This window comes from Crocuta crocuta, unplaced genomic scaffold (genome assembly GCF_008692635.1).
Source record: "Crocuta crocuta isolate KB4526 unplaced genomic scaffold, BGI_CrCroc_1.0 scaffold979, whole genome shotgun sequence".
NCBI classification, from domain to species: Eukaryota; Metazoa; Chordata; class Mammalia; order Carnivora; family Hyaenidae; genus Crocuta; species Crocuta crocuta.
The window spans coordinates 21507-43693 of NW_027532011.1; the positions used below are offsets into that span (position 1 = coordinate 21507).

The window sequence follows — 22187 nt, forward strand, 5'->3', positions numbered from 1 at the left end:
ACGGAAACAAGTACATTGTTAGAAGAAAATTTTCAGACAAAGAATCAAAGCATGGGTGCCATATAGATACAACAATGAACACGAGTTAAATAAAGGTTTTATTTTACCAGACAGATGCGAACACGGGTTCCAAGGGGACCTGAAAGCGCACAGATACCTGTGGAGGAGAGGAGCTGAGTTGCAGGTGGCGGCCAAAACGGGTTTTCCACATCAGAGATGTGACCTAATACAAAGTAGCAAAGACGTGATTTACATATCCCGTCGTTAATTACCTGGGGTTTACAAAGTCCTGGAAAGTACCAGAGAGAACAGTGAACAGACGGGGTACACAGCACTGCTTCCAAGGACACGAAGTTTTCCATCAAAGTACATTTTTTCTATAGCACAAAATTGTCCGTGTTTCTCACTAGCGTATTTTTGAGTTACAGGTTTTAAAATAAACAATGAAGATTCTGTTATCTTTGCTGGCAATTATGAGATTATCAATATATACTTGCAGCTATGTATTTACTGCCCAACTGCAGAAAACTCGATATGACAGTTGTGTTAAACGAAACACGGGCGGGATTGGAAATCAAGCAGTTTCAGTAGTCTTACGGTGCCTTCTTGACAACTTAAGCAGCTGTAAACCCATGCTGAATCAGTTCATAACGTCTTGTAAGTCCTTTCTGTCTTAAGCACGTCGACATGCTTTATTTTGAAATTAAGTGACAGAGGACATAATTGTCCAATTAAGATGAATAGGGCCTTGGTTAGCGACAGTAAGGAAATCACCATGCAAAGTAAGCCTCAGAAAGTCCCAGCTCTAAGTTAGGATAAAGGGGAGCATCTGCGGGGAGCTGCACAGCCACGGCTTCCGGTCTGTCTTGGAGGGTTGTGGAGCTCCTGTGAGGCTCCGGTTGCAGCAGCGAGCTGGCTCTGTTCCTGGGTTCTGCAGAGGAGTTTAACTGGTCCTTCATTCGTGGGTGCGCAGCCTTCGTACAGCCGTGCCTGCAGGCGGAGGGATACAACCTCTCTTCAACGTGCCACTGCCGGCAGAGTATGGACGAGTCTGCGGGCACCAATTTGTCACTTTTCTCCGGCGTGGCCTTCCGACGAGGTCGGTATTTATAGTCAGGGTACTTCTCTCGGTGCAAGGCCTGTAGTCTCTGTGCCTCCTCGAAGAACGGCCATTTTTCGGCTTCTGTAAGCATTTTCCACTGGTACCCCAGCTGCTTGCTGATCTCTGAATTTTGCATTTGGGGATTCTCTAGAGCCACTTTCCGCCTTTGATCACGAGACCACACCATGAATGCGTTCATGGGTCGTTTGACGCGGCTCTGACCGCTCCCTCTACTGTTTCCTCTCATTTCACACCGGTAATTGGAGGTAGGAGTCTGCGTGCAAACTTTGGAAGAGGTTCCCCCTAGAGCCAGGATTTTTTGTTGCTGTAACGCCCCTCCGTGTTTATCGCTGTTCAATACTCTGAGCATACTAGAAGCATAAAATAGCACAGTTAAGGGGTGGGGGTGAGGGAGGTGGTGAGGGGGTGTGACGAGGTAGCAAAGTTAGAAGGTGTAAACGGTACGGAAAATACCTAACCATTGAAAGTTGTATCTAGCAGAGAGTTTTCGTGCTCTAACTTTTCTAAGTAAAATACTCATTTCTCCACCCCAGCAACTCACCTCAAACCGCCCCCTGGCTGAAGCCCGGCCTACCTATTCTCATGCAAAACTTCGAAATAACGTTCATGCTGGGCTCACAGCCTGTGTGCTTTACCTCTAGTCGGACACACGCTTGGGTCTCTATGCCACTCTTTAAGAATCGAAACAAACATGGTTATTAATTTATTTTATTATCCCTTTCAACCAAAGTGATGCGAACTTTCATGGTTGTACTTGACAGTTATGTGTGAAGCACAAAGTTTAACAGACATCCTAATTCTCTTAGCCGTAAAAACAGTTCAGGATATTGAATGCGTGTTACTCATCATCGTGTTTGTTCACTTCTACCTAAGCTAAAATTTAAATTTTTAAAATGTTTTTTATTTATTTCTAGGAGAGAGACAGAGACAGAGTGAGCAGGGGAGGGTCAGAGAGAGAGGGAGTCACAGATTGAAACAGGCTCCAGGCTCCGAGCTGGCAGTCAGCACAGAGCCCGAGGCGGGGCTCGAACCCACGAACCGGGAGATCATGACCTAAGCGAAAGTCGGACGCTTAACCGCTTAACCGACTAAGCCACCCAGGCGCCCCTACTTAAACTAAAATTTAAAACTTGGTGTCAGTTTTCCACTGCCAAATAACTGGGGATACTATTTCATTATCAATGCTGAGAGATTGACAGAATGTAAACATGTATTTATAGCCAATATTTAATGCCCACTCTCTGAAACAACTAAAATTAGATATAAAAATTGTTCCACTCAAAAAGCAAACAAAACAAACCTACAACAACAACAACAACAGGCGACCTTGGAACTCAAGCAATTCCAGTGGCCTTGAGGTAGCATTTAAGAGGCTGATTCGTTTACATATACTGTACACTTATACCTAGATCACTCTCCTCTACACTTTCACATAACTAATGATCAAAACAAAACAAAAAAAGCTTTCCAAATATAAATTACATGTTTAAATTAGAGCCACCAACTTATCTTTTTTATTTTACTTCAACCTTAGCAGAAAAGTAAACAGTCACGGTCTACCAAGTGAAATAAGTGAATACCTCCTCCAAATAAATTCTGAAGGGAGACATGGAAGTTGTCATAAAATATGTTCATGTAATACCTTCAGCGGAAAACTCCCCAAAGCAACCCTTAAAACCGTATTTGCGAAATGGGAGTAACAACTATAGATTGCACAGGATGCAGCCAGTTAAAAAAAAAAAAAAAAAAAAAAAGCAAGGTCTCACCAAGACTGACTAAGAATGATGCCAAAATTCCTAACAATATTAAATGATTCCTTCATCACATGCTGATAACCCACATAGCCAAATGTGGTTTATGCAATAAATGTGATGATGCATTAATAGAAACACCCCCAGCAAAAATTAACGTTACTCAGTCAAAAGATGAGTTTGAGCCTCATAATTTGTATATCTTAGTCATCTCATAAAATTCAGTATTCCAGATCCAAATAAAATGGGGATCTATTGTTACCTGACCCAATTTAAAATAGATTTCTTGGCACAGAATCAAACATTTATATTACACTCATACACAAGAGCAGATTTTTTTTTAAGCTGGAAATCATTTAACACGTGAGAAAACAATTGAAATTGAAAGGCAAAAAGTGATACACACTGCCAACACGGATGAAACCTGAAAGAAAGACAGCAGACAACAGGCTCCATACTGGATGTTTTTGTTTATGTGAAATATTCACAAGAGGCAAATTCATAGAGCCAGGGACCAGATTAGTGGTTGTCAAGGTCTGGATAAGGGGGACGAGTCACCAGGAGTAACCAATAATTGGTGTAGGTTTTCCTTCTGGGATGAGGAAGTTTTCTGGAGCTAGACACTGGAGATGGTGGTGCAACACTGTTCATGCACTTAAGGCCACTGAATTGTACACTCTAAATAGTTGAAGTGAATACAATGAATTTTATGTTTGTTTAGCCATACCCCACCCCTATCCAAAGAAAGGCAAATAGGATCTCACAGATACCCATATCGGCATATGAAGTAATGCCCACGTCACCTTTTAAGAGAGGGTGGGTGAGCAGTCAGTAAAATGAATGAAAAATGAAAAAGAGAGATTTCACTGCTTTTGAATTTCCTGCTTCTAGAATAGTGGCGGGCATGTACTTGCCATATTGGAATACTTGAAATATTTCCTCAGTGCTTTAATAATTAACAGAAAGGTTGGAAATAACCCCACGTGTGGAGGAAGAAAGAGAATTGGTAATCCATGTGCAAAAGAAGAACACGAGACATGAGCCTTTATCAATGTTTCTTACAAAACCAGAGGGGAGGAGGAAGAAGGAGTCATAGTTTGCATCTGCAATAGAAGGTCAATAATTTACCTAATGTTTCTTTGAGTGCATTTTTGAGCTTTATCCTTGTGCAAGAGCCAAGCTGAGCTCCTCTGCACCTTCATCGTTCCAGTTTCAATGGATTTTTTTTTAATGTTTCTGCTCATTTTAATTTTGGAACCCGGGCTGAGGCTCTCAGTTGCTATGAACAAGTTGCTATGACAATGTTTAACAGCTCTTTCAATCTTGAATTTTTATACCAGAGTGGTGAGCATTAGAAAAATGCTCAGCGGACATTAGAATCAGGTAATTTCATAGGATTCTGGAATCTTTTGGGGTTAGAATAAAATGAAGGGCAACTGAAGAATAATATTTGGATTATTCCAATAAAGTCAATTGTATTTGAAGCAAAACTACACACTACACACAATGCTCATTTGTTAAATACATATTCTCGAGCCCTAATTTTCTTTTATTTATTTATTTATTTAAAAAAAACTTTATGTTTTATTTATTTCTAGGAGAGAGAGACAGAGAGAGACAGCGTGAGCAGGGGAGGGTCAGAGAGAGAGGGAGTCACAGACTCTGAAACAGGCTCCAGGCTCTGAGCTGGCAGTCAGCACAGAGCCCGACGCGGGGCTCGAACCCACGAACCGCGAGATCATGACCTAAGCCAAAGTCGGACGCTTAACCGACTAAGCCACCCGGGCGCCCCACGAGCCCTAATTTTAAATTCTATGGTGAATGGAAGCACAGTTCAATGCTGTTTACAAGGTAAAACCCACAAAATTTTACCTTGATAATTTACGGATGATTTCTTGCCGGGAGCCGCACCGGCCTCTATGGATGGCAGTCACAGCAAGGAAATGGCAGTGTTTGCACAGCTACTGCCATGAGAAATGAAAACTGGTATCTCCTGCTACTACTGGCTCATGTTGTGCTGGTATTGACCAGGCCTCACAATATTCCATATCAGACCAATATTCTGAACACAGGTACCTCATAAGGAAAAGCATATTCCTGCCTTTACAAGAGAGATTTTAGATGAAAGCTCTATGGATGATTGTCAAAAGGCTCTTCCTAAGGGCCTTGAAGATCCAAGACTTAGAGGGTTAAGAACACAAGAATTACAACTGAGCCTGGCCCCAAGACAAAGAGCCTAATTTAGAGTTAAGGTACAGATAGGGCAGAACTTAAGTTAGTACTTACACCTTCTAATTGGTGATGTATGGCAGTCCCTTCCCCAAGGCCTACTTTCTGCAAACACCCTCCCTTACAGGTGGCTAGGATGAGGATAGATAAGAGTAGCTAAAGCATTACCCACAAACAAAAGGCTGACACATTTAGGGCCTCCATGGTGTTCACACATTCAGCATCAAATAGGTTTCCACAAACAACTTATTAACCAACTCAAAAACATACATTTGAGAGTCAGACAGAATGACTCTTAGCCCACCTATACACTTAACCTATGACCTAACCTTAGCGTTATTAACTTAGAACAAATATGTATCCTGTCTTTTACTAAGAATACCCTAATTCTCTAGTTATAAGATTTACTTAACCTCACTATAATTGCAATAGTTCTGCAAGAATATTTCTGTAAAACCTGCTTCTGTACGCTTTCCAAAGCATCTTATCACAAAGAGCTATCCATTGTAAAAATTCCTTTTTCTGATGTCATGTTATCATTTAACCTATAAATAAAGACACCAAAACCGACAGGACAGAGAAGCCTGCCTGGTGATCAGAAAGGATCTCGGGGCTCTCTCACTCTCTTTCGCCGACACCGTCCATCCTTCAGGGACCCCTGGACCTGTCGGAGACGGCGCGGCCTCTGGCAATTTCTCCTCCCCAAAACAAAACAAAACAAAATGAAATGAAGTCAGAACATTTTCAATTTAAGGAATGGATACTCTGAAAATCAGAGAAATTTTACTTCATGTAGTCCCTCTAATTTTGTCAAGACATTCTCATCAACATACAAATACTGTGCACGCGGTTATAAGATAACCCCAAAACCTTATACCAGTTATAGTTTACTAATCTACATTCACTTATGTGTCCATGTCACTTAGACTTTATCTATGAGCTGTTGAAGAGCCAAAAATTAAGTCCTCCATTAAGAGAAACCTCGGGCTGCATGTAGCCCCAGTCCCAGTTCCAGGAAAAGCCTCAGACTGTTCAAGGCTAAAGCCATCTTCGGACCACCCTCAGTTCAGCTAATCAAAAAAGAAAAAAAAAATTCCTATTGTCTGAGGCTGGGAACTGCAGATACACACTAGCCAATTTCTCACCACTTGCCTGAACCCCACGTGGGCCCTTTGAACTCACCTCATAATTGGTCATTTTCAAAGGATTCTCAAGAGTCATGACTGGGTCCCGCCAAAAGTAATGAACACCTCACAGATACTGAATAGTCAAAGCTGTAGTTGTAATTGGTGCTTATGTGATGATGTTACATGTACTGTAACACCCCCATCCCTTACTCCTTAAAAACCCTGTTTGCTATCGTTCTTCACTTCACCTTGTTGCCATGACACCGGTAGGCTGGTGAGCCCCTGCTCGAGCTTGTACTAAAGACCCTTTTGTATTTGCATCGGTGCCGGCTCCTTGGAGGTCTCTGGGACTCGCGATTTGGGCACAACACTGTTTTCTAAAAGTCTACTGGCTGGGGCGCCTGGGTGGCTTAGTCGGNTACTGGTAAATAGGACACCAAAGACAAGGGATGACGGAAAAAGTAGAGAAAGGGCACAGCAGCAAATTTTCAACTGTTTGTGGATTAAGTGACACTGTCAAGTGAGCAGAAAGATTGAATAGAGTAAAACCAATTTAGGATTTTTAGGAATTTAATTAGTATCTAATTCCCTTTGGGACTTTGGAGTCAAATATCCTTTCTAAAATTTGTTTTATGTGTGTGTGTGTGTGTGTGTGTGTGTGTGTGTGTGTGTGTGTGTGTAGTCGATATGTATATATACATAGGGTATAATTTTAACATTATAAGATTAGGGTTGTATATTTATATGACATAATCATATTTTATATATGTTATATGAACATATATAAATCTTTCTGGGTTCCTAAAACAAATATAGCCTTGGACTTGAAGAATGAAAACAAAACATTCTTTTAGTGTGTTAGGTGATGCAGTTTTGGAGTGGTGGTGGTGGCAGGAGAGGCGTGTGAACCACAGCTGACAGCCAAGAAAGAATTCTTGGGATGTCTTTGGTACAAAAAGGAGGTTTTATTAAAGCAAGGACAAGGACCCATGGGCAGAAAGGGCTGCTCTGAGGTCATGAGGAGTGACTGATTATATACTCTCAGGTTGGAAGGGGGCTAGGGATAGCATAAGTGTCTAAGGAATTTTGAAGCAAGGTTTCCAGAACCTTAAGGGGCTAGCTGCTGTTAGGAAAAGGTCATTTATTACTACTATCTAGTAAAATCTCAGTCATGTCTGTGGGTCCATATGCTGGGAGGATGACTGCCAACATATATTTTGGGGGTAGAGATAAAGGAAGTTTCCTACGGGATTTTTGGTGTTAAAGGAGACTTACAGGATCCTGGGAATCAGGATAATGTTAAGCTGACATTATCTTGATAATGTTAAGCTAACATTGCCTTGAGCAAGGTGTCATCGTCAAGACAGCTCAGTTCCTAGAGGGGGGTCACTCTGCCTGCTTCAAGGAGTTGCCAATGGGCTGTAGGCAGTAAGGAAGTTTAATTTTTTATTTGCCTGTGTTTCCCATATCATTAAGGTACAAAGTAAAGCTCAGTTATTTCATTATTCCAAGACTTTAATCAGATAAATCACACAGACACTGATTCCTTTAAATATGATCGGTTTCATTGATACATCCTTCTCAAGATAATTAACTTGAAAGAAAAAAGAATACCTGGGGCGGAAAAAGGCTTTATATTTAAGCATCTGTTGTATTTAGTTTACAACATTAAAGTAATGTTTTTGGTTTTTTCTCTAACCTCAGTTGAACACTTCCTTTGTTCCATTTGTCATTTTGACCTTTCCAAAATATGGAAGACTGTTCCTTAAAACAAGATTTTAATCTTAGATGAGAGGAGGGGGAAAAGTGTATCCTAAAGCATTTTCCTGTATCAGCTGTAACTGACGGTATTGAAAATCACATCTCTGTTAGAGAGGCATAAGATATATTAAAGGAAGCTGATTTTGTACGCAATCCTCCTTTCTATCCTGAAACATACAAGTGGCCTCCTTGTTTTTCATTAAAGTTCTGATGTGCAAGTGTGAGCTACTCCTTTTAATTCCTCTAACACCTCCAAGTGGGCCCATGGTATTTGCACTTACACTTTTAATGTTTCAGCCTTCAAAACTATATGCAATAGTGATGGATATAATATGCTTTGCTGATTTGATGTCGTTTGAGTGGCAATGGCTTCAGTACCTTGCCAGCTAAAAAATATTGCTTGATCGGAAATGACTACTTATGCTGAAACTGCGACAGGTATCTGATAACTACAAAAGAAAAATAGGAGGAATTGTGGGCTTTTCATATTTTAATATTATCTCGTAATTATCTCTTGCCTCAAACTCTATGAGAGATTGGTCAAAACAATCACCTGAGTTTGGCGATTTAAAACATGGCACTTCTTGGGGCGTCTGGGTGGCTTAGTCGGTTGAGCGTCCGACTTTCGCTTAGGTCATGATCTCGCGGTTCGTGGGTTCGAGCCCCGCGTCGGGCTCTGTGCTGACTACCAGCTCAGAGCCTGGAGCCTATTTCAGAGTCTGTGTCTCCCTCTCTCTCTGACCCTCGCCTGCTCACGCTGTTTCTCTCTCTCTCTCTCACTCCTAGAAATAAAATAAAAATATTAAAAAAAAACAAAACAAAACAAAAAAAAAACATGGCACTTCTCTATCTGTCTGATCTCATCCGGGATGAGATTTACTTTAATAAATGTTTCGCTCTGAAAAGAACTAATTTTGATTTTCAAATATAAATTATACTTATAAGTCCCTTATACTTAATTCTTTTAACCCCCCTCATTGCTTTGGTTATAACTAATTTCCCAATTCTAGTATCACTTACATTCCCTTTATTTTTCCCCCTTTACCGGCACTAGTTATTGGGTATTTAATATGACAAACTTTTTAAATAAATAAGGGTTTCTTGTTTTTCTCTTTCTAATGCTCTTTTAACAATTCTTTTTGCTTTTTAAAGCAAGTTCTGTATAGTCAAGCCTGTGCAAGTAGCAAGGAAGATGTAGGTGAAGAACCTGAAAAGCTGTTGGATATAATAAAGATACAATTTGGCTCATTTGTCTATTTTTTAAAACTTGTTAATTCCACTTAGTTAACATACAGTGTAATATTACTTTCAGGTGTAGAATTTAGTGGCTCATCACTTCCATGCAACATCCAGTACTCATCACAGCAGGCACTCTTCTTACAACCCATCACCCATCCATCCCACCTCCTACCTGCATCCCCTTTCTGGTAACTCTGTTTGTTCTCTATAGCTAAGAGTCCATTTCTTTCCTTTTTCTAATTTTATTATTATCATTATTATTACTTATGTTTATAGTTATATTTTAGTTAGTTAACATACAGTGCAATATTGGCTTCGGGAGTAGAATTCGGTGATGTATCACTTACATGTAACACCCAGTACTCATCCCACCAAGTGCCCTCCTTAATAATACCCATCACCCATTTAGCCCATCACCCCAACTACCTCCCTCCATCAACCCTCAGTTTGTTCACTATCATTAAGACTCTCTGTGGTTTGTTTCCCTTTCTTCCCTTCCTCTCCTCTTCCGATAGGTTCATCTGTTTCATTTCTTAGATTCCCCACAGACTGAAATCATATGATATTCATCTTTCTTGGATTGATGTATCTTGCTTAGCATATACATTCTGCCTCCATCCATGTGTTGCAAATGGCAAGATTTCATTCCTTTTGAAGGCAGAGTAATATCCCATCGTGTGTGTGCACATATATACGTATATGTGTAGGTGTGTGTGCAGATACATATATGTGTGCATGTGCTTGTGCATATATGTATGCGCCCGCACACACACAGGCACACAAACTGCATCTTCCCTATCCATTTGTGTGTTTTTTTTGTTTGTTTGTTTTTGTTTTTTTTTTCCTATCCATTTGTCAGTCGATGAACATTTGGGTTCTTCCCACAGTTGGTATCATTGATAACGGTGCTATGAACAGTGAGGAGCATGAACTCCTTCAAATCATATTTGTTGTATCCTTTGGGTAAATACCTAGTAGTGCAATTGCTGGATGGTAGGGTAGTTCTATGATTCGTTTTTTCAGGAACTTCCATACTGTTTCAGAGTGACTGCACCAGTTTGCATTCCCACCAACAGTGCAAGAGGGTTCCTCTGTCTCCATATCCTTGCTAACATCCATTGTTCTTGTGTTGTTAATTTTACCCATTCTGACAGATGTGAAGTGATATCTCATCATGGTTTTTTGATTGGCACTTCCCTGATCACAAGTGATGTTGAGCATCTTTTCATGTGTCTGTTAGCCATCTGCATGTCTTCCTTGCACAAGTGTCTATTCCTGTCTTCTGCACATTTCTTAACTCAGTTATTTGTTTTGGGAGTATTGGGTTTGGTAAACTCTTTATAGAATTTGAATACTAACTCTTCCTCAGATAGGTCATTTACAAATATCTTCTCCATTCTGTAGGCTGCCTTTTAGTTTTGTTGGTTGATTCCTTCACCGTGCAGAAGCTTTATATCTTGATGAGATCCCAATAGCTTATGTTTGCTTTATTTCCCCTTGCCTCCAGTGACATGTCTAGGAAGATGTTGCTCCACCCAAGGTCAAGAAGGTTGCTTCCTGTGTTCCCCTCTAGGATTTTGACGGCTTCGTCTCTCACATTTAGGTCGTTTATGTGTTTTGAATTTATTTTTGTGTATGGAGTAAGAAGGTGGTCCAGTTTCATTCTTCTGCATGTCGCCGTCTGGTTTTCCCAACACCATTTGTGGAAGAGACTGTCTTTTTTCTATTGCTTATCCTCTCCTGCTTTGTCGAAGGTGAGTTGGCCATATGCTTGTGGATCCATTTCTGGGGCTTCTACTATGTTCCATTGTTTTTGTGCCAGTACCTTGCTGTCTTGATGATCAGAGCTTTGTAATATAGCTTGAAATCTGGAGTCGTGATGTCCCGAATTTTGTTTTTTTCTTTCAGGACTGCTTTGGGTATTTGGGGTCTTTTGTGCTTTTGTACAAACTTTAGGATTGTTCGATCTAGCTCTGTGAAGAATGATGGTGGCATTTTGATAGGGGTTGTTTCACATGTGTAGATTCCTTTGGATTAACACAGACATTTTAACATTTGTACTTCCTATCCATGAGCACGGAATGTTTTTCTTCCATTTCCTTGTGTTCTCTCCAATATCATTCATAAGTCTTCTACAGTTTTCAGAATACGGACCTTTTACTTCATTAGTTAGGTTTATTGTTAGGCATGTTATTGTTTGAGGTGCAATTGAAAATGGGATCCATTCCTTGATTTCTTTTTCTGCTGTTTTGTTACTGGTGTATAGACATGCAACAGATTTCTCCACATTGTATTTATGTCCTGCAACTTTACTGAATTCATAAACCAGCTCTAGCAATTTTTAGTAGAATCTTTCATGCTTTCTACACAGAATATCATGTCATCTGCAGGTAGTGACATTGATTTCTTCCTTGCAGTTGTTTCAGCGAGCAATTTGTGTGCTTGTTATGTGTGTGTGTGTGTGTGTGTGTGTGTGTGTGTGTGTGTGTGTGTGTGTGATTGCTGAGGGTAAGACTTCCTGTGCTACATTAAACAGTAATGGTGAGCATGGGCATCTTCCTGACCATAGGGGAGAGGCTCTCAGTTTTTCCCCATTGCAGGTAATATTAGCTGTGGGTCTTTCATATGTGGCCTTTATGATGTTGGGGTAAGTTCCATCAGTCCCTATTTTGTTGAGAGTTTTTATCAAGAATGGGTGCTGTATTTTGTCAAATGATTTTTCTGCATGCATTGGCAGGAAAATCTCGTTCTTATTCTTTCTTTCATTAATATGGTGGATCACGTCAATTGGTATGTGAATGCTGAACCAGCCCTGCAGTCCAGGAACGAATCCCATGTGATCATGATTAATAATTTCTTTAGTGTACTGTGGAATTCAATTTGCTAGTATCTTATTGAGAATCTCTGCAACCAGATTCATCAGGGATATTGGCCCTTTTAGGGGGTCTTTGTCTGGTTTGCGAATTAAGGTGATGCTGGCTTCATAGAATGAGTTTGGAAGCTTACCTTCTATTTCTGTTTTCTTGGAACAGCTTGAAAAGAATAGGTATTAACTCTTCTTTACATGTCTGGTAGAATTCCCTGGGGAAGCCATCTGGCTCAGGACTCTTATTTGTTGAGAGATTTTTGGTAACTGATTCTATTTCTTTGCTGGTTATGGGTCTGTTCATATTTTCTGTTTCTTTCTCTTTCAGTTTTGGTAGTGTGTGAATGTCTAGAATTTGTCCGTTTCTTCCAGACTGCCCAGTTTGTTGGCATATAACTTTTTATAGTATTCTCTTATAATTGTTTGTATTTCTGTGGCATTGGTTGTGATCTCTCCTCTTTCCTTCGTAGTTTTCATCTATTTGGATTCTCTCTCATTTCCTTTTGATGAGACTGGCTAGGCATTTATCAGGCATTTTATTCTTTCAAAGAACCAGCTCTTAGTTTCATTGATAGTCTCTACAGGTATTTGTTTATTTGTTTGTTTGTTTCTATATCTTTTGTTTCTGTTCTAATCTTTGTTATATCCCTGCTTCTATTGGCTTTGGTCCTTATTTGCTGTTGCTTTTCCAGCTCTGTAAGGTATAAGGTTACTTTGTGTCTTTGGGGACTTTCTTGCTTTTGAGATAGGCCGGTTTTGCAATATACATTCCTGTTAGGACTGCCTTTGCTGCATCCCAGAGTCTTTGGACTGTTGTGTTTTCATTTTCATTTCCTCCAGGTATTTTTTTTTTTAATGCCTTCTTTAATTTCTTGGTGAACCCATTTATTCTTTAGTAGGGTGTTCTTTAACCTCCACGTATTTGAGGGATTTCCAGTTTGTTTTCCTGTGGTTGATTACAAGTTTCATAGCTCTGTGGTCTGAAAATATGCATGGTCTGACCTAAATCTTTTAGGTACATGTTGAGGGCTGACTTGTGACCCAACGTGATCTATTCTGGAGAACGTCCCATGTGCGCTTGGGGAAAAAATATGTGTTCTGCTACTTTAGCATGAAATGTCCTGAGTATATCTGTTAAGTCCATCTGGTCCAGTGTGTCATTCCAAGCCATTGTTTCCTTTATGATTTTCTAAGATGATCTGTCCATTGCTGGAAGTGGGGAATTTAAGTCCCCTATGGATATGGCATTATTATTGATGTGTTTCTAGATGTTTGTCATTAGGCGATTTATATATTTCAGTGCTCTCATGTTGGGGGCATATATGTTTGCAACTGTTGGATCTTCTTGATGGACAGACCTCTTAATTATGATATACTGCCCTCCTTCATCTCTTGTTACTAACTTTGTTTTGAAATCTAGTTTGTCTGATATAAGTATGGCTACTCCAGCATTCAGCGGACATCTATTAGCATGATAGATTATTCTCCATCCCATCACTTTTTTTTAAATTTTTTTAAACGTTTTATTTATTTCTAGGAGAGAGAGAGACAGAGTGAGCAGGGGAGGGTCGGAGAGAGAGGGAGGCACAGATTGAAACAGCCTCCAGGCTCTGAGCTGGCAGTCAGAACAGAGCCCGACGCGGGGCCCGAACCCACGAACCGTGAGATGATGACCTAAGCGAAAGTCGGATGCTTAACCGACTAAGCCACCAGGCGCCCCTCCATCCCATCACTTTCTATCTGCAAGTGCCTTTAGGTCTAAAATGAGTGTTGTGTAGGCAACATATATACGGTCTTGTTTTTTCATCCACTCTGATACCTCATGTCTTTTGGCTGGAACATTTATTTACCTTCAGAACAATTACTGAATGATACGAATTCTGTGCCTTGTGTTACCAGTTCATGTTTCTGGTGATGCAGCCTGTTCCCTTGTAGTCTTTGTTGCTTTGGCCTTTTTTATTTTCCTCTCCGCTCAAAGAGTCCCCCTTAAAATATCTTGCAGGGCTGTTTTAGTGGTCATGTAGTCCTTTAATTTTTGTTTGTGTGGCAAACTCTTTATCCCTCTATTCTCTCTCTTTTTTTTTATTTTTTATTTTTTACAAATAGTTTATTGTCAAATTAGTTTCCACATAACACTCAGTGCTCATCCCCACAAGTGTCCTCCTCCATGCCCATCCCCCCCCCCCCCCACATCCATCAGTCCTCAGTTTTTGTCAGCATTCAAGAGTCTCTCATGGTTTGCCTCTCTCCCTTTCCCCCACCATTTCCGCCCTTCTTCTCCCCCTTGTTCCTCCGTCAAGTTCCTCCTAATCCTCCTATACGTGCAAACATATGATATTTGTCCTTCTCTGCCTGACTTATTTCACTCAGCATAACACCCTCAAGGTCCATCCATGTTGCTACACATGGCCAGATTTCATTGTTTCTCATTGCCATGTAGTATTCCATGGTATAGATAAACCACATCTTCTTGATCCATTCATCTGTTGATGGACACTTAGGCTCTTTCCATGTTTTAGCTATTGTGGAGAGTGCTGCTATGAACACTGGGGTACATGTGCTCCTATGCTTCAGCATTTCTGTATCCCTTAGGTAAATTCCTAGCAGTGCTATTGCTGTATCCCTCTATTCTCAAAGACAGCCTTGCTGGATATCTTCGGCTGCATATCTTTCCCATTCAGCACATTGAATATTTCCTGCCACTCCCTTCTTGCCTTCCAAGTTTCTGTGGACAGGTCTGCTGATAACGTTATGTGTCTGCCGTTGTTTTTTCAAGGATCTTTTGTCTCTAGCTGCTTTCAGAATTCTCCCCTTACCCTTGTATTTTGCACATTTCACTATGATATGCTGTGCCATTGACCTATTTTTATTGATTTTAAGGGGGAGCACTCTGTGCCTCTGGGACTTGATGCCTGTTTCCTTCCCCAGGTTAGGTAAGTTCTCAGCTATAATTTGTTCAAATAAACCTTCTGTCAGCCACCCTCCCCCCTTTCATCCAGAAATCTTATGATACGGGTATTGTTGTGTTTCATGGAATCACTTACTTCTCTAATTCTTCACTTGTGATCTTTCCTTTCCCTCTTCTTGTCAGCTTCATTATTTTCCATAATTTTGTCCTTTATATGTCCTATTCTTTTCTCTGCTTCTTCAGTCCTTAGTGTGACTGCACACAGTCAATCTCACATCTCAGTTAGAGCACTTTTTATTTCACACTGACTAGTTCATAGGTCCTTGATCTCTGCAGCAAGGCCCCCTTAGTGCCTTCTATGCTCTTTTCAAGCCCACCCAGTAATCTTACCACTGTTGTGCTAAATTTTCGTTCAGATGTATTCCTTATATGTGTTTAGAGCAAGTTCCTGGCTGGGATTTCTTGTGGAGCTTTCTTTTGTGTATCCATCTTGACATTTTGGCTGTTGTTCTATCATTTGCATGTTTTAAATTTTTTTTTAGGTTTTATTCATTTCTAGGAGAGAGAGAGACAGCGTGAGCAGGGGAGGGTCAGAGAGAGAGAGGGAGTCACAGACTGAAACAGGCTCCAGGCTCCGAGCCGGCAGTCAGCACAGAGCCCGACGCGGGGCTCGAACCCACGAACTGCGAGGTCATGACCTAAGCCAAAGTCAGACGCTTCACCGACTAAGCCACCCAGGCGCCCCTCATTTGCATGTTTTAAAAGCTTGTTATGTTCCTTTACCAGAGAGTACTGCTATATTGTATCATACATTGTCCAAGTCCTAGCACTTCAGGATGTACTTATCACAGTGTATGCTATGTGCACTATTCTGTAGTGTTTAGGCTGCTCTTCCCTACTGGTCAGTCCTCTGTAGGACTCACCCTTGCTTGCAGTGGTGGAGTCTTTGGAACTTTAACTAGGTGGGCTTTGACTTCTTTGTTGAAGTAGCTCTTGGAAAAAATAGGCAAGGGGCATGGTCAGACAAAAAAGAGGAAAGAGGGGCGCCTGGGTGGCTTAGTCGGTTAAGCGTCCAACTTTTGCTTAGGTCATGATCTCGCGGTTCGTGGGTTCGAGCCCCGCGTCGGGCTCTGTGCTGACTGGCAGCTCAGAGCCTGGAGGCTGTTTCAGTCTGTGACTCTCTCTCTCTCTCTGACCCTCCCCTGCTCACGCTGTCTCTCTCTCTCTCTCCTAGAAATAAATAAAACATTAAAAATTAAAAAAAAAAAAGAGGAAAGAAAAGGTAACAAAAAAACCCCCACAGAGAATCAAAACTCTATAAATCTGATTCTAAAACAAAAAGAAGAGGGACACAAAGGAAATGGAAAGAAAAGAAAGGAAGAGGGAAGAAAGAAAAGAAAAGAAAAAAGACAAGAAAAGAAAAAAGTTGGGAGATGGGGAGAGAAAATGAAAGAAATAAACTATGAGCTTGATTCCAAAAGGAAAAAAAGAAAAACAAAAAGAATTAGCCTGACCTTATTTCCACCAGAACTGCAGGGTCACTTTAACCCTAGATTTTTGGCACACTTGGTGTGTGTGGGGAGGTGCTGGCAGTACTGGTCTTCTGGAGGAGAAGCCCACTATGTTATATGCCAGTTACTAAATAAGCAGAACCTGGCACAGGAGGGTGGGCTTTGGTGTAAGCAGGTCCCTCCTCCACTGCTCCATTGCTCTCTGAAGTCCCATGTTGTTGACGGTGACTGACCATGATTTTGAGACACCAAGGAACAATGTGCCCTGGTATCACAGAGATCCAAATGTAGACAAATGGGCACATTATAATCGATAAAATAGGGTAAGCAATTCCAGTTAAGTAATCCACTTTATTAGTGCACACGTTAATACAAGGGATTAATTTGTACCAAGGTAATCTTGTATCAAGAGAATCAAACTCACGACCCTGAGGTCAAGGCCTGAGCTGAAATCATCTGTTGGACGCTTAACCGACCGAGCTATCCAGGCACCCGATTGCTTAACTTTTTTTTTTTTTTAATGCAGCTGTATGAACACAGTTCCCAAGAGCCGACTGTCATTGGGGTATTAACCCCGATTCTTGCTTACCTAAGTCTTTCCGCCTACCTGAAAGAAGTAAAAGAAACGTACTGGTAATAAATCATTTACAAAAGTCCTAATTTCAGCTTATAATGTTATATTTTAAGCAATAAATCATGACCAAGCACGATTTCCACAAGTATGCAAAGGGAGTTCTGTAGAGGAAGAGTTCGGACAGAGAAATGGAGTTCTGAGACAAGAAAACAGACTGTTGCCTTTTCTTCCAGTTTGTAATGGTGTATTCAATAATTTACATACGCTCCTGAAATCCTACCAAGATGATAATGTAATCATAAAAATGTCTTAGGCTCACAAGTACATAGAGCATGGACATGGGGGCAATAGCTACAGAATGACCAACAGATATTTGTCAGAGGGACAACAAATGCATGGTGGGTTACCGGTTGAGCAGAGAAGAGAAACTAAAGCCAAGAAACTTCTCAAGAATGTTGAGAATGGCTAATACTTGGAGTTCGTTGTCTTGGTGACTAAAAGTCCACAAAGGGTCTAGTTGGAAACTAGCCAGATCATTTTCTTGCTCACACAACCAAGGAACCAGTATATCCATACCTGGTAGAAGACTAGGAATCGGTTTTGGGAAAAGCTGAACATGACAACTTTTCACCTGGGACTATTGAGGACAGGCATCAGGCCCCTTTGTGAAATTAAGACTCAAGTGAGGGAGGGTTTACCCACTCAACTCATTTCTAAAGCAGAAGACTGACTTACGCTCTTCTAGAGGACTTACGATATGTTACCAAAAATACACAAATATATAGAGAGACACACCAAGTTCCTAGATGAGATCTCTCAAAAAGAATTTAGATGGCAAGTCTAATTCAACCTATAAATTTAACGCAGTACAAAAAAATATTGATGCAATACTAATAGTTTTGCAGCTCTAGCAAAAAAAAATCCTAAAATCAACGTGGAAAGGTAGAGAGGACAAGAAAAACAGAGTTAAAAAAAAAAATAAAAACCAAACCAAAAACAAAAGCAATGAAAAGGAGCACCATGCAAGCCGGCAATCAAGCAAGGAAGGAAACCTAGAGTATGTGGTTACCTGAAAATGAAAACTTCATTACATAAAAACCCTGTAAACAATATCTCAGAAAAAAATACTTCTCGGTTAGACTAAGGGATAATAACAGATGGATAGACAAGCAAAAGACAAGAAATAGGGTGGTAATTAATGACTAAAATGCAAGTGAACACCTAATACACAATATAATAAATGGCAAAGGAAATAAAAAGATATGGCAGTAGGTATATATGTAGATATTTGCAAATGCCATATCTGATAAAGGGTTAGTATCCAAAATTTATAAAGAACCTATCAAAGTGTGGGTGTCTTGGTGGCTCAGTCAGTCAAACATCTAAGTCTAGATTTCAACTCAGGTCGTGATCTCATGGTAAATGACATTGAGCCCCATATTCGGCCCTGTGCTGTCAGCACAGAGTGGACTTGGGATTCTCTCTCTCTCTCTCTCTCTCCCCCTCTCTACCTCCCTCTCCCTCTCCCTCTCTCTTTGTCTGCCTCTCTGTCTTTATGTCCGTCAAAACAAATAAGCAAACAGACAAACATTTAAAAAAAGAAATAATCCAGCTCAACATCCCCAAATCAATAGTTAGGAAATGCACAGGAGACATAAATAGACACCTTTCCTAGGAAGACATCTAGATGCCTAACAGACACATGAAAAGATGCTCCGCATTGCTCATTATCAGTGAAATACGGATCACAAAGCCATGATGAGATATTACCTCACACCTATCAGAATGACTAAAATTAACGACACAAGAAACAACAGGTGTTAGTGAGGATGTTGTGGGAACCCCCTTGCACTATGGTGGGAACCCAAACGTGCAGCCACTCTGGAGAACAGTGTGGAGGTTCCTGAAAAAAAAAAAAGAATAATAGAACTACTCTACCATCCAGCAATTGCACTATTAGGTATTTACCGAATGGATACAAAAATATGCTTTGAAGGAGTTCGTGCTTGCCACTGTTTATAGCACTGTTGTCAACGATACCCAAACTATGGAAAGAGCCCAAATGTTCATCAACTGATGGATGGATGGATGGATGGATGGATGGATGGATGGATGGATGGATGGATAAAGAAAATGTGGTATGCATATATTTGCACGTATAGGAGGATTAGGAGGAACTTAACAGAGGACCATGGGGGAGAAGAAGGGGGAAAATAGAGGGGGAGAGGGAGGCAGGCAAACCATGAGAGACTCTTGAATGCCGAGAACAAACTGAGGTCTGAGGGGGTGGGGGGGCGGGGAAGAGGGGTGATGGGCATGGAGGAGGGCACTTGGGATGAGCACTGGGTGTTATATGGAAACCAACTTGACAATAAGCTATTATTTAAAAATGTGGAATAGACAGCCACCCCACCCACACACATATCACTCATACACACAATGAAATGTTAGTCAACCCGCAAAAAGAATGAAGTCTTGCCATTTGTAACAATGTGCATGGAGCTAGAGAGTATTCTGCTAAGTGAGATAAGTCCGTCACAGAAAGACTAATAACATAATGAGTTTGCTCCTATGCGGAATTGAAGATTAACATATGGGAGGGGATCGGGGAAGAGAAAGGGAAGCAAATCTAAAGAGTCTCTTAAAGATAGAGAACAAAGATAGTTGATGGAGGGATGTGGGTGGGAGGTGGGCTAGATGGGTGATGGCTACTAAGGAGAGGATTTATTGTGATGAGCACTGGGCGTTATATGTAGGTGATGAATCACTAGATTCTACTCCTGAAACCAATATTACAGTAAGTGTTAATTAACTAGAATTTTTTTTATATATTGAAAAGATAAAAAAGAAAAAGCTGGTAACTAGAAAAATGTTGAATTAAGCATACAAGCCTTGTTTCTAATTTTCTTTTCTTCTTTCTTTCCTTCTTTCCTTCCATTCTCCTTCCTCCCTCCCTTCCTAATATTTAAAGAAATTCTCTTGGGAGTGATGTTTGGCATGTAATCCTGTGGTTAGCTCTAGCACGCTAAAGAAGTTTTCTTCCATAATTTGCTTTCTACGAGTCTTTTTCTTTTAATATTGTGTTAGTGTTATGTTTTTTCAATCATATTTTCTATCTTGGAGCTGATTATGAAATGATCATATTGTTTTTGTCCTTTTTAACTGTTAGAGTAAGATACTCTGCTGTTCTAGATCTAATTCTAACACTGTTCTTATCATTGCAAATTCTCATTATCATTGCAGTGGATTTTGATGAATTCTATTCCCTAATATTTACTCAATCGCTTTGTGTGTTTTGTGTGAAATATATCAATATAACTATAAATATATAATATTTATAATATGATAAATTATCCCTTTGTGAGCAAATGAAACCATTTATCTTTTGTTCAGAATTCAGAAACCTTCAGTGAGTATTTTTCCTTTCAAGGCAGTTATAATTATTTGCATAAGTTCAATAAAAGTCTGCTCACCTTGCAACATGACACTACTGGAAATACTGGCTATTTTACCAAGGCTTTGACAGAAAGACAAACATAGACTTGCATCTGACCAGACAGCTTAAAGGAATCAAAGTTGACTTTATGGAGACAACAGGTCTCTGGGAAAAATCAGCCTGATACTTTGCTTACCGAGTTCCCAGCAACCTTACCAGGTGACTAAACATGGGCTCTTCCTGGCAAGTTCGTGAATCTCAAGATACTGGGGGGACCCTGAGAAGAAAGGAATTCACCCTCATCTGCAGATATTGCCTGCAAAGCTGATGGCAACTATTTGGCTTGGCTGTTGGACCTAAAAGGCTGTTGAAAGCTCAATTTAAAATTCCTAATAAAAGGTTCCAACAAAGCAGATTTAAAAGAATCAATATAGCCAATGACTATTCTTGTTGAGCTTATATAAGCAATCAGGCCAAAGTTGTGAAAACTGTACTTATTTTACAAACAAATTAATCTTAATTTGGCTGTTTTTGACAGGAAATAATGGTGACTTTAGAGAGGAATTATGTTTCTATTACACAGCTTTGTAGATGTTAGATTCAACTTCTCATGAATTATCATAAACTGGGCTGGATCCTGAATTCTGATTTCCTCAAATATCTCGCTATGGCTCTCCAAACTAACATTGCCAGTTTTTCCCCATTCTCTTGACCTGGCACCATTAAGGACTAAAACTGCCCTTTGAAGCCGCGCAGACTGAGGCTGGGCAACTTGAGGTAAATGTCAGCTCATGCATAAACAATCTGTGTGCCTGTTGCTCTATGGGCCACTTAAAGGGATCAGCAGAGAGATTTGAACTATGAACCAGGAGACCCCATCAGATTGCTCCTGCCTGCTCCCACTCCATCTGAGGATGGTTGAGAAATCTGCTCCAACCTATTAACCTGTTTTTCTTTTGTTCCCATAGAAATGCCTTTTATTGATTACCTGCCTGCTTGCTAACTAAGGCAGAATCTGTATGATGGCTCTCACCTCTTGTGAGTGGCTGTACCTATGTTAACTCCTCCTAGGAAGAAAGAATCAAATAAATCAGACACAGCCACTTGGCTACAAGAGCCCTCGACAACCACAGCCCCCTTTCCAAAGAGTCTGGGACTGATTTACTGCTCTATTCTCTTAGATACCCACGAGTATCTGATCAATTTTGGAGGGAATAATGGGCTTGACTACACTGTTACTATTCCTTAGAATATACTTGGGGATATTGGTAGTAGATGACATCATATAGTCATATAGTACCAAACTGAAGAAAAACTTCCAAATCCTCAGATAAGGAACTATCTCTGATACCCCCTCCATTACAACAACAGACCAACAGTTGCAGCATGCACCATGCCAAATCCTTCCATCCCAAAGCCTCTACTGCATCCAAATTCATCTTGAAGTAGTTACAGAAGACGGACCTCTGCCCATGTTCCATAGAAATGGAAGGAAGGTGGCCCCTGGGTGGACCAGTCGGTTGGGCATCCAACTTCAGCTCAAGTCATGACCTCATTCTTCATGAATTTAAGCCCTGCGCCGGGCTCTGTGCTGGCAGCTCAGGGTCTGGAGCCTGCTTCAGAGTCTGTGTCTCAGTCTCTCTCTGCCCCTTCCTCGGTTGC

The 22187-nt window shown here is 40.6% G+C and overlaps 1 protein-coding gene across 1 annotated transcript; it reads right to left on the minus strand.

The window, feature by feature from the left end:
- Nucleotides 1-770: 770 nt before the first annotated feature.
- Nucleotides 771-1487, minus strand: SRY (sex determining region Y). The gene has a single exon (XM_077775958.1). It carries the CDS (start codon nt 1470-1472, stop codon nt 771-773), a length of 702 nt encoding a protein of 233 aa, XP_077632084.1. The 5' UTR covers nt 1473-1487.
- Between the last annotated feature and the right edge of the window lie 20700 nt (nt 1488-22187).

Excerpts from the sequence above, each read along its gene's own strand:
- SRY (XM_077775958.1), bottom strand. The coding sequence starts at position 1,472 with ATGCTCAGAGTATTGAACAGCGATAAACACGGAGGGGCGTTACAGCAA.